Source organism: Dendrobium catenatum, unplaced genomic scaffold (genome assembly GCF_001605985.2).
Source record: "Dendrobium catenatum unplaced genomic scaffold, ASM160598v2 fragScaff_scaffold_621, whole genome shotgun sequence".
In the NCBI taxonomy this organism is placed as follows: domain Eukaryota; kingdom Viridiplantae; phylum Streptophyta; class Magnoliopsida; order Asparagales; family Orchidaceae; genus Dendrobium; species Dendrobium catenatum.
Window position 1 is genome coordinate 14,689,278 of NW_021319083.1, and position 17,489 is coordinate 14,706,766.

The 17,489-nt window shown below is 37.3% G+C and overlaps 1 protein-coding gene across 2 annotated transcripts; it reads left to right on the forward strand.

Annotated features, from left to right (window-relative positions):
* Positions 1–4,431: 4,431 nt before the first annotated feature.
* On the forward strand, positions 4,432–14,556 carry LOC110093879. Of its 2 annotated transcripts, XM_020818905.2 has the most exons (6): positions 4,432–4,625; positions 4,711–4,766; positions 6,070–6,190; positions 6,273–6,379; positions 13,761–13,830; positions 14,110–14,556. In XM_020818905.2, the coding sequence occupies exons 1-6, from the start codon at positions 4,544–4,546 to the stop codon at positions 14,184–14,186; spliced, it is 513 nt and encodes a 170-aa protein (XP_020674564.1). In that variant the 5' UTR covers positions 4,432–4,543; the 3' UTR covers positions 14,187–14,556. The 2 variants fall into 2 exon arrangements, with proteins under 2 accessions (XP_020674564.1, XP_020674565.1); XM_020818906.2 differs by lacking the exon at positions 4,711–4,766 and having other exon boundaries at positions 4,469–4,625.
* The last annotated feature ends 2,933 nt before the right edge of the window (positions 14,557–17,489 follow it).

The following is a 17,489-nucleotide window of genomic DNA, read 5'->3' on the forward strand; positions in this document are numbered from 1 at the left end:
TATGCTTGCCTAAAATTAATTAGGGAAAATTGCTTTATGTAATAGAAATTGAAGAAGCATTGTTATGGAAATGTCAAAATTTTAATGTAGACGTCATATATATATATATTTTAAGATGTGGTATTGTGTATGCTGGAATTGAAAAATTGTAGAAGTGGTTATATATAGGTTGTTAGTTAGTCGATCTAATTCATTATGGTTTGATGTAGCGGGTAGGATTACGTCAATGTTTTATTCCCTTCGAATGCGCTTGGTTAATTTGTAGAGCTTTATATTTGGTTAGTAGTTGATATGATTTCAGAAGTTAGGTTTTCAAAATGAGTGGATGATCACCACCATTTATGCTCTTGTATGATGGAGAATTATATCTAGATTCTAAATTTATTCCTACGTATATTGGTGGTAAAATTCGTCCATTGCAAGTTCTGGTTAACTCAAATTCACAATAGCTTAAGGTGAGGGATCTTAGAGTGCTCAAGTATGACACATCCAGATTCATAGTCAACCTTGTGTGTCATTTTCCAATTGGGAATGAATTCATTGCTTCACAAGTTAAGGAAGATGAAGTGTCTCTAAAGTTTTTTTATCCCTTGTTGTTGGAGAAGTTTAGCATATGTATGTTGAAGTTGAAGAGATTGCAAGTAGTAATTGTGATGAAAATGCTTCATCTCAAATTCATGATTCTATCACCCAGGATCATGGCGTTGAGACACATGATATTGGGTATAGCCAATTACCCGTGCAAGATACAAGCATTTGATAAGTTCAATATTGAACACATTAATTGTTTGGTGACTCATACTTAATTTGTTTAGTGCTATTTATTTGAACATATGTCAGTATGATGTAGATTTGTGAAAAAAACATTTGGAGCAAATGTGGTTGATCCTTTGACGCATCTCCAACCTACTTTTTTTTAGACTAATGAGTCTAGAGTTTGTGATCATGTAGTTGACTAAGGATATGAGACAATGAGTGGTGATTCAACCGAAAAAGATTTTGAAGATGAGGACGACCTGGTAGTTGATACAAATGTTCGAAGTGTCCTTAATTATAACTATATTAACAAAGTTATTCATGATTACTACATTAGGATAGTTAATATAGAAGCGGGAGTGGCAGACAATAATGAATATACAAAAATTTGTATGAGTGCCACCAGTGGAATGCGGGGAATGCTTCTGACAGTGATAATGTGTTTAGTCTATCAAATGAGGAGTTTTTAATTCCAATAGAATTGGTTGAAGGTATGTGCTTCCGGGAAATCAACACTTTAGTTTGTCGTACATGGTTGGTCCGTCAGGAATAATATTCAATTTGTGGTTATTGCTTCGAATAAACAAATTTTCACAGCCGCAGATAATTGTTCCAGGAAATGACCTTGACTTTTGCATGCAAGGCTGAGCAAAAGATTGGGTGGTGTCTTGAAGATACTGTCCATTAAGCTATAACATTCATGTAGCAATCCTATTCTCGTGGCAGATCATAGGCAGTGTAACTCGCAGTTCATTAGCTTCTTCATTTTGCCTACCATAATAAAGCAAATGGATATTAAACCAACATAGATTATAGGGAGAATTGAAGCAAAATTTAATGTCACAATCTTATACACGAAAGCTTGGGATGCAAGACGAAAACCTATTAAGGTCATATTTGGAAGTTGGGAGGATTTATATAGGACAATTAATCTATTCATGGAAGCAATTGTTGTAGTAATGCCATATACAATTTACAAGATCTAATCCTCTGATTCAAATAGGTTCCAACAAATTTTTTGGGCATTCAAGCCAGTATATCTTGTTGGAGATTTCGTTGGCCTATACTCAACCTAGATTGGACATTCTTTCTATGTAAATAGAGGGGGGCCTTATTTATCGCAGTTGATTTGGATGTTAATAACAACCTCTTTCCATTTGCATTTGCATTAGTTGGTCAGAGTATAATGAATCTTGGATATGAATTCTTAGAACCCTTCATGACTTGCATCCAACCGTTAGCAGCAGATTAAGTCTTTGTATTATCTTAGATAGGCATGATGGTCTCGTCCGTGGTTACAGAAAAATTTTTCCTAATGTTGCACACCGTCATTGTCTAAGACACCTGCACAAAAAACTTCAAAAAAATTTGTACGATAAATGGGTGTTCGTGATGTTGATTTTGTTTGTCATAAGATGTATGTGGCTGGTAATACAGATGATCCCAACTTGTTCAATAAATGCATGGTTGATATTATAAACATAAAACCGTAAAGTGGGCCTTGATGCATGGTGGTGGCTGTTGATATGGAGTTATGACCACCAATGCTTCAAAATACTTCAATGGAGTATTGAAAAGAGCTCATTCAAAATTCTTACCTCTCAATACTTCAATGGAGTATAGATTTGGAGTTATGGCTCGTCGTCGAAGGAGGTGAATAGGCTCATTCAAAACTCTTAATTCTCGGCGTACCACGAGTGGTATAGACTTACTGGAGAAGAGGAAAAGCAAACCCTAGGCCTACAACTAATGAGAAGCCAACAGAGAAAGTTATACTGCTATAGGAATTAATTAATTTACTTCAACTAATTTAAGTAAAATTAATCAAAAATATAATATAATTAATAAATAATTAATGGTATACTTAATACTTAATAATTAATATAATTAGCTTATTTAGTATTTGATATTTAAATTATTAAATGTATTGTATAATTAATAGTGTAAATAATAATTAAATAATTAATGACTAGTAAAATAATTAAGTGATTAATAAGATAATTAATAATTAAAACTAATTAATAGCACTTAAATAACTAATTAAATTATTAATAAGAGTATTAGTTAAATAATTAGTTATTTAAAAATAGTTAATTAATTAATTAGCTATTAAATACTTATTAAATTAATACTTAAATAAGTAATTTGATAATTAATATTATAATTTGTAATTAATTTATTAGTTAAATTATTTGATAAATAAGTTAATTTCAAATTATATTATTTATTATTATAACTTATTAATTGTAATTAAAATTGAAATTAATAAGTAATTCATACTTAACACCTAAATTAAATTTAAACTATAATAAATTTTATTTTTAAATGAATTAATCACCTCAAATTCTAAATTACATTATCAAATAGTTTCAGAATTTAATAGAATTTATTATTAACTTGCCAAACAATTTTCAAAATTTAACAGCTATAGAATAATTCAGGTTTTACAGTATTTACTAAATCATGCATAGTTAAACCCCGATCATTTTCAAACAGGAGGAATTATTTTATGCGGAGTCCGAGCGAGAATAATTGTTTGGATTATGAATGTGCACATTATGTAAAAAAAGAGTATAAAAAATGATACATTTATATATAAATTTATACATAACATGCTGTCTGAAAGATCTGTGGCCTGACTCCGCACAGAATAATTTCTCCTCCCAGCCCCTTAAAAAATTTCCTCTTGAGCGAGTCGCTAAATAACTTTTTCACCTCCTTACTCGTTGAGCTTACTCGTTGTAAAGGTAGCCATCTTTCTTTCGTTCACGCTCTTCTCGACCAAATCCCGTAAATCCGTCGAACTCCCCCAAATTAGGTAAATCCGATATTTACGACAAAAAGAGCGAAACAGATGATTTAACTCATTGTGAGATGTAACGGTTCGTAAATCCTATTACCAATTTAGACAAAATCCTGTTCAAATCCTGCATAGATCTTGTATCGCAACAACCCCTTATATTTAGTACAAAGTAAAAAAAGCGACACATACACAACGGGGCTGTTTGGTAACACTCGGGATTTCATTTAAGTAGTATTTTGTAAATCCTCTAAATTTGGATTTATGAAATCCTAAAAAATGTCCGGTAACATTTATGATAACTCATGTGAAATCGTGTGTGACAGTTTGACTATTCAATTCATGATTTAAAGTAATTAGAGATTTGACATGTATTTATTGGATAATTTGCATAATATAGTATCTTTATTAATTATTAATTAGTTAATTAATTAAATATAATAATTTTCTTTAAAATAAGTTATAAATAATATTAATTTATATGAATTAATGTCTAATTAATTTATAAATATTAATTATTAAGATTAGTTTACTCATTTTAAATAATTTTTCTAAGATTCCTTAGCCTATGCCCTATAGTTAGCTTTTTCCTAGAGGTGCCAATTTCAGGTCATCGGTCGGGTTCAGGTTGAACCCAAAATTGATCTGGCACTATTCAGATCAACCCGAACTCGACTCGTTTTTGCAAACTGATCAACTTTTCGGACCCGAATTTGACCCGTTTCGGGTCCGGGTCAATCCGACACGATCCAAAAATTATTAATTTTCGGGTTTGTCCGGTTAGAAACTGGTCAAAATGGGTATTTACTATTTACCACGGAAGGTGTAATTTTCCGTCTACGGCGGCTTTCATTTACCCTGAGATTTGGTTTTGCGTTTTAGGCCGTTTGGCTGGATTTCGCTCAAAACCGCCTCAAATCCGGCATAAATCCTGCTACAAAACAGCCCCGATGAGTGACGGTCGAGGGTAGGAAAGGTGGATCACAGATGCAGCAGAGGAAACCCGTCGCTGGTCGGCCATCTGGAACCGATGGCTTCGATTACTCTTACCGCATGGTTGTCGATTCCAGTTAAGTACCGTTTCAGGAGTCTTTATCGTTATTTAAACCTTGATTAAAAATTGCATCTTGGTTAAACTCTGCTCGTGATTGTAGGATATACTAAGGTTGCCAAGGGCAAGTCACGCCTTAAATCCATACTAACAACGCAGGTTAATTTCCACTTATTTTGTTTTTGTTTGCTTCATGTTTTACCCAAAGCCTGTCTGCGTATTTTAGATATGTTCTTTTGCGTTATTTTCCTTGCATCTTCGGATTGGCCTCTTTAGGTCGACGGCCTTACTGATTTTGTAAGAACCTTATGATCTTAATCACCTAGAGTCATCGAAAATGGAGTTAATGCTGAGAGATGAAACGATAGTTTATATCTTGTGATCTTATGATAGTTTATTTGTTGTTCTCTATTATGTTTAGAATAATGCTACTCTCCACAAGTAGATTCACACTTAGGGGCTATTTGGTAGCACCCAGGATTTGATTTAAGTAGGATTTCATAAATCCGCTAAATCCAAATTTCGGAAATCCTGAGGGGCCTAAATCCTAAAATTGTTTGGTAACATTCATGATAATTCTTATTAAATCTAGTGTGATTGTTTGGCTATAGAACGGATTTGACGAGTGGACTCTTCCTCTCGAGCCAACGGAGTTCGTAAATACAGCAAAAACCAGGATTTGGGAAATACGGGATTTAGAACGAAAAGGCGGAATTTTTTTTCTACGATGACTTTCATTTGTTGTGAGATTTGGTTTTGCATTTTAAGCTGTTTGGCTGGATTCGCTCAAATATGCCTCAAATCCGAGCTAAATCCTGCTACAAAACAGCCCCTTAGGGCCCTAAGGGGGTGTTTGGTTCGCTCACATCTTTTGATGTCCAATGTTTGGTTCTCGAACATCTTTAAAAAGCAATATCATAAATGACAATCAAGGTCCTATTTTGATGACATCTAGGATGACATCTAGTTGTTAGGCTATTTAACTGCTAAAATAAATTATTATAAAAAGAAAGATTAAAACTATCATTAATGTTTTTAGATAACATTATATTGTTAAGTAACACTGAACCCACCGCATTGATTTCATAGATGAAAATGTTATGTGAATAGCATTGCTATCTAGGTAGCACTCTTATCCAAATGCCATTGAATCAAGCGAGCTCTTAAAATAGAATCACAAGAACATTCATTATTTAATGCTAAAAAAACGTGCAATTGTGACCTCGGCTGTTATCTTTTTCGACATATGTTACAATTTTAACCTATATATATGGTGTATAATTCAAATGTAAGATGCTTTACTCAAATGCAAGAGCCTTCATCCATACGTAAAGGTTTAGTACATATAAGATCATTGACTTGGTTATAAGATTTAGCTCTGTGTTTTCTCTATTTTCCTATGATGCATCTGTGATTCAACTTGATGGAAACTTTATAACATTGTAGTAATTTGATAATGCAGGGTGTACTCCAAGTTATCGGTTCTTTATTAGTTGTACTTGCATCACGAGATAAGGGATTTGACAACCTTGTAGTTGTATCTGTTTCTATTGGGTTCATTTCTCTTTTGATCGGAGAATTAGGTATGACAGTTTTTATTTTTTATTTTTAGATCTCTTACATGTTTAGTAAAGTATATCTGATCTTTTTTTCCACTTTGGAAAGGTCGTAGGCGCAGTCAAGTTAATTTATTGAGACTCTTTCTCAGTTTTTCTGCTGTTGGGATTGTGGTTGCTACAGCACATGTAGTCTGGAATGATTTATTTTTTAAGGTAATGAATTCTTATTCCTTTTTTTCAGAAGGACCATCTAAATTTTTGAAAAAAAAAACTTTTTTCCTTGCTAGATAACTTTATGCCCGTGAGGTATGTGTACATTTAAAAAGTATTATTTTAATAATGATAAACATTTAGGGGTATGGGAACATGGACAAGGGATCAATCTAGCCTACTTTACATTGGGTTATTTGTATGTGTGTTTGCTGAGTTGGGGGAAAGGCTGTAAGCACTAACCTAGCAAAGTAAAAAATGTTTAAGAAGATATTTAGAAGTCATTAATGGTAATAAACTGTTCAGGGGCCATGGCCCCTTCGGTTTGTCAATGTCACATAACCAATTGATGGTTAATTTACAACTAATCTAATGTTTTCTGGTTTGTTATTCCTGAAACTTGGTTTTGTTTATATTTTCATGCTTTTTTTTCCTTGTTTGGGGAAGTGTATCTATTTCTATTCCATGCAGCTAAGTTTGCTAAGTTGCTGTATTAACTACAATGTAGCTGTTTATTGACGTGCGTATAGAGAAAGTTGAATATATTTGGTTGTGACCATTATTATAACCGTTTGACTAGTGGATGGTGTGGTTAACCTGATTCCTTTAACTTAAATTTTATGGGCATCTCCAACCGAAAATCTCATTTTTTCACTCCAAAATTCAGTGAAACTAAAAAATGGTATGATTCATCTCCAATCGAACTCCATTTTGCACCATTCGCAGAAGGTACCGTCTTTCTACACTTTCGCGCATTTCTTCGGCAAATCCCGTAGAGATAGAAAAATAACGTAGGTGAATAGTTCAACACCAATATTGGCTTCGCATTGTTCACCCCAACCAAATATTGGAAGTTTTGCCGTTGGAGCTCGCAAGCGACGCCATTCATGCGTTTGGAGTTTAGTTGGAAAAGGCCTAAGAGATTGGACTTGCAAAATACCTCATTTTTTCATCCACACATTTGAGTGATATTTTAGACCATGGTTATGAAAAAATGACTGAATGGCTAAAAATCTGGAAAGCCCAATTTCATTCTTTCGCTTCCCTGTCAATCACAATCAGAAGAGATCCTTCTGCTAATGTAGGCTTCAAACAATCTATCATTGATTTCTGGTACGCAGAGGATACACTTCTTATTTATTCTGTCCTTTATCATACTTTCATTATATATGATTATCAGCAATGCCATATCACATCCATCTGCATAATTTAATCATATAATGTACGTGAAAAACCATCACCGCTCTTCTCCATTAATCTGCAAGAAAGAGCTTAGCAAGAAAGATGAGCCGTTAAGCTTGCTATGGAATTCAAGTATGCATTACTGTAGCAGACTTAGTCTTTAAATACACCGTGTAAGCAGAATAAGGTAAAAAGCCTAAACTACCCTGGACAGTTACTTGCAACAGAAATAAGCAGGCTGCAGTGGTAGTGGTTGCAGTGCCTAAAGGAGCTTGTACAGTAATCGTGGAAAATGATGAAGGCTTATCACCGTCCCTCAAGTTAATGGGCGGTACAACCATTAAATTGGTGCGAAGAGCATGGAACTTTGAATGATGCAGAGGCTTGGTAAGTATGTCTGCAATTTGATCATCGTTGGCAACATGATGGATGGCAGTATGCTTCGCCTGAATGTTGTCCCGAAGAAAATGATGGTCTATTTCAATATGCTTTGTGCGAGCATGGAAAATGGGATGTTGAGCAATTGAGAGAGCAGAGATGTTATCGCAATAAATAGTGGATTGCTCAAGTGTAATCTGGAAATCTTTGCATAGCCGACGTATCTAAATGAGGTCTGCAGCGACAGTCGCTAACGACCGGTATTCCGCCTCCGTGGAAGATCGAGCAACGGTTGACTTCTTCTTAACGGTCCAGGCAATTAAGGCTTTGCCAAGAAAAATGCAATAACCTGAAGTTGATTTTCGATCAAGAGTGTCTCCAGCCCAGTCAGAATTGACGAAGGCTGTCAGGAGAAGATCTGTTTTTGGAAAGAACAGAGTGTAGCCGATTGTGCCTTTTAAATAACATAACACACGTTTTAAGAGCTGAAAATGTAGAATCAGAGGTGAATGCATATTTTGGCACAATTTGTTGACGGCAAAGGCAATGTCCGGTCGTATTGATGACAGGTACTGTAAGGAGCCTACCAGTTGGCGAAACAGTGCTGGTTGAGCAAACGGTAGTAAAAGAGAGGAATCGGTGGGTAGTTTGTTGGGCATAGGAGTTTGAATTGGTTTGCAGTTGCTCATAGAGGCATTGAGTAGAAGATCATGTATGTAGGTGGTTTGATTGAGATGGAAACCCGTAGGAGTTCGGGTGAAGGAAATGCCGAGAAAGGAAGAAAGCATACCGAGATTACAAATTTGAAATTTGAGATTTAGGTTCGAAATAAGAGAGCTGATAAAAGAGGGATTGTTACCAGTAATTAGAATATCATCTACATAAATTAATATGTAGACTTTCAAATTGTATTTGGATAGGATTAAGAAGAAAGTGTCGGCGGTGCTGACATGAAAATGTTGAGTAAGAAGGTAATTGGTTAAGGTGGCAAACCAAAGACGAGGAGATTGTTTAAGACCATAAATTGCTTTATTTAGAAGACAAACGTGATGAGGAAATTGTGGATCAGTGAAGCCGGGAGGTTGGATCATGTAAATGGTTTCGTCGAGCTTGCCGTGAAGGAAAGCATTGATGACGTCTAATTGAAGAACGGGCCAATCGAAATGCAAAGCAACGGTTAGAAAGATGCGGATGGTAGGGAACTTGACGACTGAACTGAAGGTCTCATGGAAGTCGGTTCCATATTCTTGTTGAAAACCTTGAGCGACTAATCGTGCTTTATAACCAGCAATGGAACCGTCTGTGTGACTTTTAATTTTATAGATCCATTTGCAACCGAGTACTTGTTGTTTTAAGAGAGGAGGAACTAGAGACCATGTGCGTTGGGTAGAAAGGGCATTGTATTCAGCTGACATAGCTGTCCGCCAATGTGGTGATTTGTTTGCAGTGGTAAAGGAAGTGGGTATAGGCTCAATGGTATGGTTGAGGTTGAGAAGTTGTCGAGGCTTTAATGAACCGGTTTGAAAACGGGTGACCATATGGTGGTGTGGTGCAACAGAAGAGGAACTAGAGGTAGATTGGTTTGTTGAAGTGGCATGTGGCAGTATGGAAGTGGAAGATGTAGATGAGGGAATTTGTGAGGGAAGTTGTGGGGAGGTAGTTTTAAGTGGGGAAGGGAGGATAGAGTTGTGTGAAGGTCTGTTGTGTTGAGACGGGTGGAAATGGTGGAATGGGAGTTGGGGTAGTGGGAGGATTGGGTAAAGGCAACGGGTTGGAAAGCTGAGATGGAAAGGTTTGCTCATTGAAGGAAACATGGCGGGAAATGTAGAATTTGCCTGTTTCGGAATGGTAGCATTTGTAACCCTTTTGAGCAGGAGCATACCCAAGAAATATGCATGGTAAGGAACGTGGAGCTAATTTATGTGGAGCATAAGGGCGTAGCCATGGGCAGCAACGACATCCAAATATTCGTAAATAGCTATAGTGGGGTTTGGTGTTATAAAGAAGTTCAAATGGGGAATATTTAGGATTGTGGGAGGAAGGTAATATGTTGACGAGGTATACGGATGTAGCGAGAGCCTCAGTCCATAGATTGGGAGGTAGATGAGCATCAATGAGTAATGTGCGGGTTGTTTCAACGAGATGACGGTGTTTGCGCTCGGCAACGCCATTTTGTTGAGGCGTGTGTGGGCAAGTGAGCTGGTGTACAATGCCGGTAGTAGAGAAGAAAGATTTCAAAGTTTTATTCACAAACTCTGTACCACCGTCGGAACGGATAGTTCGAACAGAGGCATTAAGTTTTTTTTGAATTTGACGGACGAATTGAATTAAGTTGGAAGCAACCTCTGATTTTAATTTTAAAGGGAAGCACCAGGAGAACTGTGTATAGTCGTCAACAATTAATAAGTAATAACGATATGCATCATAGGAAAGGGCTGGGGAAGGACCCCAAACATCTATATGTAAAAGTTCTAAAGCAAATCTAGATACATGGTGGGAGGGAGAGAAGTGAAGTCTGTGACTTTTAGCAAGTTCACAATAGTTACATTTCGAACTAGAAAAAGAAATACATAAATTCGGTTGCTGCTTGGAAATGGATTGAAGAACTTTGAAGTGTGGGTGACCAAGTCGACGGTGCCAGGTCGTTGCAGAGGACGAATAGCGAACAGTAGCGGAATTGGCCACGGTTTGATGAGGTGTAGAAGCGAGCGAGACTAGATAGAGCCCATTACGGCATGGACCACTGAGAAGAGTTTTGTTGGTCTTCGAATCCTTGATATGAAAACCGAGATGATAAAAAACAATGGAGCATTTATTGTCATTAATAAGTTTAGAAAGGGAGAGAAGTTTATGAGTTAAGTTGGGAACGTGAAGTAAGGGAGTAAGAAAAAGCTTACGATTGGGGGTGTGAAGTAATCCATTACCGAGATTATGGATTGGTAGAGGTGCACCGTTGCCAACCAACACATGATCCTTACCGGTATAAGGCTGCTGAAAAGGTAGAGGATCCGGTGACAGGTGAGCAGTCGCTCCACTGTCAAGATACCAAGGATTTTTATCTGTCGGCGGGTTGTTGTTGGCAACCAGAGCTACATCAGAGGTAGGTGTTGGAGAGGAATACTGGAAATTTCCTCTATGCCAGCAGGTAACAGCAGTGTCCTGTTTTGCCGCAGATTTGGCATTGTCCATCAAAGCGAGGTGTTCGCGAGGGACGAGTAGAACTAGAACTTCGTCCACGACTACGAGCGGCATTGTAACGGCCACGGCCACGTCCACGACTGGAGTAGAGAGCAACGGTTGGATTTGACAGAGACAGGGATAGTTCCTTAACTGCATCAGTCGTCTGATGCACTTCCTCCCTCCGAAGTAAGGAATAAAGATTATCTAAACTAATCGGATGAAGAGACGATCTGATGAAGGTCTTGAAAGATTGATAAGCAGGCGGTAAGCCGTTCAGAATATAATGCAGAACGTCTTCATTGTCGACCGCTCCACCGGCAGCGCTGATGTTATCAACGAGAACTTTGACGGAGGCAAGCTACTCAGTCATTGATTTGTTCTGCATAGATAGAGAATGGAGTTCGTTTTTTAATTGAATAACACGAGATCTATTGGTGGAGTAAAACCGTTGATCAAGTGTTTTCCAGATGGAGGCGGTGGTGTCGAGGTTGAGAACATAAGGTAAGATCGACGAAGAAATGATGGAGAAGAGAGCGACAGAGAGATTCTGATCAACAAGTGTCCAAGAAGAAAACTGAGGATTTAAAGTCAGCGGCCGGTTGCAGTGAGCGGGTGCTTGGGTGGTGGAGGTTGAGAACCATCAAGGTAGCCGGAAAAACTGTTCGCTGCAAAGAGTTTTTGAATGGCGGAGCGCCAAGTGGGATAGTTGTCCGGAAGCAGTTGAATGTGTATGACATTCTTCATGTTCGAGAGGAGGAACTTGAGGGTGGGAGGAATGACATTGGGAACTTTGGAGTTGTTCTGAGTCTCGTGAATAACTGCCGGAAGTGTGGAGGGCGCTGAAGCTGCAGTCGAGTCTCCCATTGCGAACAAAAAAAGGAGCCGTTAGGCAAGGAAGCTCTGATACCATGAAAAACCATCTCCGCTCTTCTCCATTAATCTGCAAGAAAGATAGAGAATGAGCCGTTAAGCTTGCTATGGAATTCAAGTATGCAATACTGTAGCAGACTTAGTCTTTAAATACACCGTGTAAGCAGCATAAGGTAAAAAGCCTAAACTACCCTTGGCAGTTACTTGCAACAGAAATCAGCAGGCTGCAATGGTAGTGGCTGCAGCGCCTAAAGGAGCTTGTACAGTAATCGTGGAAAATGATGAAGGCTTATCAGTACGATGGCTTATCAGTTTTGTCTGAACTGGTTTGGCCGGAGATCCATTTCCATTGCAATAGTTGGCTTCTTTCCTTGTATTTTCTACTTAATAAAATTTTGTTATTGCTACCTGTAAAAATTTCTTTAGGATTCATACTCCCATATAATATGCACTCTTAATTTTTTTTTCAGTTAAATTTGTCTAATAGGGATAAAGACTGGAACGGATGATTGACTAAATTCTCGCTAATAATGGTTGTGGGTATACTTTGTTAAAATGGGCTGATAACGGTAAAATTAGCTCCATATGCTTGTTAAATTATCTTTGAAAATCGTTATGCCTGACATTTTACTATATTTATATAGGGGTTTCAATATTTGACATGATCCGAAAATCCGACATGGAAATTTCTGGTTTGGATTGACCCAAACCCGGTTCGGGTTAGGGTTTTCAACCCGTTTCAAAAATCGGGGCGTGTTCGTGTTGACCCGAAAACTGGAAATGACCCGGGAAAAAGGCGTCTGCTTGCTCTGCCCATGTAGCCTGCCTCGCTGCCCGCATAGCCTGCCCCACTGCTCGCTTGACCTGACTCTCGCCCGTTGCATCTGACGCCTAACCATGATGTCGCTGCCTCCGAGCCGCTGTCGCTATCGCGTCTGCCGCGCGTCACCGCTCCCACGATGTCGCGTCGCATCACATGTCGTTGTCGTGCGTCGCATCGCGTCTGCCCGCTGCCGCTTCCGTCGCCATTGCCACTTCGAGCGCCAGAGTTGCACAATTTCTGCCACTACCTAAGTCGAAGCGGAGTTACAGGATTTGACTTACGGGTCGGGTCGACCCGAACCCAACGCAGGTTGATTTCATGTTCAAAAAATCAACCCGTTTGCAAAATGGGTTGAATTCGGGTTGAGCCAAATAGTATTGGGTCAATTCCGGATTCTACCCGAACTCAACCCGTAACCCAAAATTGACACCCCTAACTATATACATGATTAAATCTACATGCATTCATGGTTTCTGTAAAGCATAAATTTTTGCAGCTTCTTCTTTGTTTATTTGTTATCTTGCTTATTTATTGTGAGTTGACTAACAGCTAATGTTTCTAAGGTGTAACATGCGTGTTAGAACTTCAATTTCTATAGAGCTTGATAAGATACGCATATAAGGCCCTCTTATTGTTTAGTTTTTTCCTTAATTCCTGTAGCTTGTATATTATTTGATCATTGTTTTTCTCTTTTCTTTTTTCAACTTATTGTGTTTTGTTTATTGCTTGGTTCATTCCTTCTAATCATCGTCCTTACCCTAATGTTTTGCATCTTGCTCTTTCTAATATCGTCTGTCAGCTTAAAAAAGTTCTCTCCATATTTCTTTTCTTGAATAAAGGACATTATTATCAGTATTATGCATGTTTTGTCTTCTTGTATTCCTTCGTTGCCTCGCAAAATTTCATCTTTCAGTAAAGCAGAAGTCCTCAACAAAATTGCTTATGTAACAGCTTTTCAAAACTCAAGATTTCTCATCCATAACAAACTACGAGTTGGGCGAGACCGTTTACATCTTGCTTGGTAAGTCTAGCTTTCCACCGATTAATAATTCTGTGCGGACGTCGAATTCCGTTTGGAAATCAATCAGAATGTGATACATCATCTCTTGCTCGATACCGTGGCTCGGTACTACTCATACAGCGGTTCGGTACTGTTGACGTAGCGCATTCTGATTGGTCTCTAAATAACGTTCTATATCCGGTATCCGCACATAATAATTTCTCCCTTCCACGGGCTGCATATATAGCTTTCTCGCTAACTCATGCCTCTTAATCTGCACTCTGGTTGGCACTTTGGCAGGTGTTTTGCTGCATGTTTTAGCTATCATCACTGCTGTTGCTCTTCTGCAGAACATGTCTCCTAAGAGAACTACCTGATTTTGTTTTCTAATAAGCATCTTCTTTACTTGGCCGCAAGGTTGCGATTAATTATTCTTTGTGGATGTCGAACGCCGTCTATAGACTAATCAGAATATGTCATGTCACATATGTGCTCGGTATTGTTGATATGGTGCATTCTGGTTGATTTCCGAACGACGTTTTGCGCTCTGTCTCCGTCTCCGCACAGAATAATTTCTCCAAAGTTGCATCATATTGTTATATTTAACCATTTTTCTTTTTATTTCCTTGCCTTTTCTAAGTATGAAAAAACACAACTGGAAGCGAGTTTAGTTATAAACTGTTTGTCAATGATTAATAGCGTTGTGAACTTTTCATTTTATCTTGAAATTCTGCTTTTGTTGTTTTAGTTTATTTGGCCATTAGACTTGTGATTTATTTTTGAGCTGGATTTTTGTTTGCACTTTCAGCACAATTTTTTTTAATAGCTGCATGGAGATGCATTCCTCCCTTCACAAAATTTTAAAATTATTCAAATTTAAGATTAAAAAGTTTAATCATATATATTTATTTAGCTAAAAAAAATTATAAATCTTATTGGGAAATAAAGACTACTTTAACATATCAAGAATGATTAGGGGTGCGAATTAAGATGACGTGCGAGATGATTTGGGCTCGATTTGATAAATGACTCTAGTAGAGCTCAATGAGTTAATGAGCTAAATTTGTGCTAGCCATGACCAATTCATTAGTTTATAGGCCCGCTTGTTTAAAAGATATTAATATAAAATATGATTAAAATATATTAAGATTGTACAAAATTATTTAAAATATTTTAAAGTTGTTTTTTCATTCTCTTATGTTATAAATGATTATTTATTATTTTTTATAGTTTTTCATTTTTTATTATTTTATTATAATATTTATTTTCTCTCCATAACAAATAAGTTAAATGCTCGAACACGATTAATCAATCAAGTTGAAGCTGCCTCAAGATTCTCTCACTCCTAAGAATAATGATAGAGGTTATTAGGAAAAGTAATAAATTATTTTTGATGAGATGAAATTGATTAAGCTAATGTGCTACTAATATTATATATATAATTTATGTTGATCAAAGTAGGGGTGCAAACGGTCAGATATTTGTTTAATTTAGTCAAGCTTGTTTAGTTGTTATTGAGCTCGATTCGTTAAAAATCATTAGGCTCGAGCTTGTTTGGAAAGCTTGAGCTTGATTTTTCAGTTTTAAATTTAAAAAATCAATGTTTGTTTTTAGAATTTTTAATTTTAAATATAGAAGAGCCTAATCTCCCATCCCAAAGACCCACATTGTCCTCAAGATGGAAAGACGACTCACTCCTCATCACAAATAGTAAGAATGATAAGTATTTTAAATTAATTATTAAATATATTTTAATTTAATTGAGTAGCTCAACGAGCTTTTGAGCCCAGCTAGGCTTGAGCTCGAGCTTGATTTCGTTTAATATATAGGCCAATGGTATTTTCCAATTTCGACGACGTATGCTAAGCTTTTCTCCCCTGTCGCTTGTCCTCATCGTGGGCAATTTTTGCTACTCGCCATCTCTTCCTTCAGCTCTGGGAAGTTTATCTTTCCTTTATGATTGATTTTTTTCTTCTTTCATGATGATTTGGTTTCTCCTTGAGCATTCCGCCTTTACTGTGGCGAATGGCGGTTAAGTTAGATGATCCTAATTTTTTGGATAAAAAAAATTCTAATTTTTTGGATGGCAAATCCAACTCCCATTCATTTATTGACGCCCTAATGAGGTCTTCCTCGTCTGGGTCATTTGTAGACCTTAAACCATCTTATCGGGGTTTGCCCTCTCTTTGGATTTCGGAGGAAGAGGTCTTAGCTCTTGCAACCCATTTTGCTTTTTCTCTTGTTGGCTATTTCCCTAATCATAGGCCATCTTGGATGCAATTAGGGAGTTCTTCTTTAATTTAAAACTCTCATGTGAATTCTTCGTCACCCTTTTGAATTCTCATCATGTTATGATTAAATTGCAGTGAGATTTGGATTACTATTGTGTCTTTGCTCATCAAACCTACTTTGTTTGTAACTATTTCATGAAATTGACAAAGTGGTCACCATTTGTGGACATTTCCAAGGAATTCCTCATTATTCTTGTTTAGGTCTTCTTCCCGAATATGCGACTGCATTTATTTTTTCCCCGTAAATTACATGGTATTGGATCTCTCTTTGGACATCCTCTTCGTACTGATGCCACTGCGGTGGGATCTCGCTTGTTGGGATCTAGAGTTTTGATGGAACTCGATATCATGGAACATTATCCTGATATGGTGTGGTTGTGTCTTAAAAATTTTGGTTATATTTAAACTATGATGATAGATGAATTTTCATCATTTTGTGATCATTGTAAATCTTTAGGTCATTCTAGGAAAGATTGTGTAACTCTTCATCACCAAATAGTTGAGGACAATTGGGATAATGTGATTGTTGTTGGAGAATTGCTCGATGCACATACAAATTCTCATGGCAATGTTAGTATTAGCTTAACAATGCACGATGAGATGGAAGTTGGTGTTGCTGGTCATTTGGATAATGTGATTGCTGATGAAGTGTGAAATGTTATGCCCATCAATTTGGTTCATGGGGACCCTTTGATTCCACCTCTAACTGCTTCAGAGAAGGTCGATTGTGTTAATTTGGATTTGGATTATCCCGTGCAAGAAGAGATTCATGGTAATGTTAATATGGAGGCTTTATATCAATTGGCTATAATCCCATCTGTTGAGGCTACTCAAGCCGATGCACCTGTGGAGGATCATTGCCCTACCAACACGGTGATGTTGGATGATTCCTCTTCTGGAACTAATATTTTTTCTCCCTTGCTTACATCTGATATTGCTTTGTCACATGTGCATATGCAACCAAATGGAGTGGCTTTTATTGATGTTTCGGTCTCCCTTATCTCCAATGATGAATTGAAAGCTCATATGTAGGTAAACATGAAGGGTAGCTACTTGGAACAATCCGACTGGTTGGACGGGTCTGCCTCCTCGCTTGGGGATGTTCGTTATGACCATGGTGATGATTTTCATGATTTGTTAGCTTTGGAGGTTAGTTATTCTATTGATAAGGCCTTCTCGCGTGGGAATGACAATCGTGGTATGAGGAAATTCAAAAGGAAGTAATGTTGATGAGTACTTTTTCTATGTTGATGTGTATTTAGTTGTTTGGTTTGGTGGGCTAATGGTTTTATTTGGGGCTTGTTGGGTTGGGTTTCTACTGCTTTTTTATCATGTGGAGTTTTTTTAGTCTTGGATGTGTCTGGTGTTTGTTGCTTTCTTGGTGGTGAT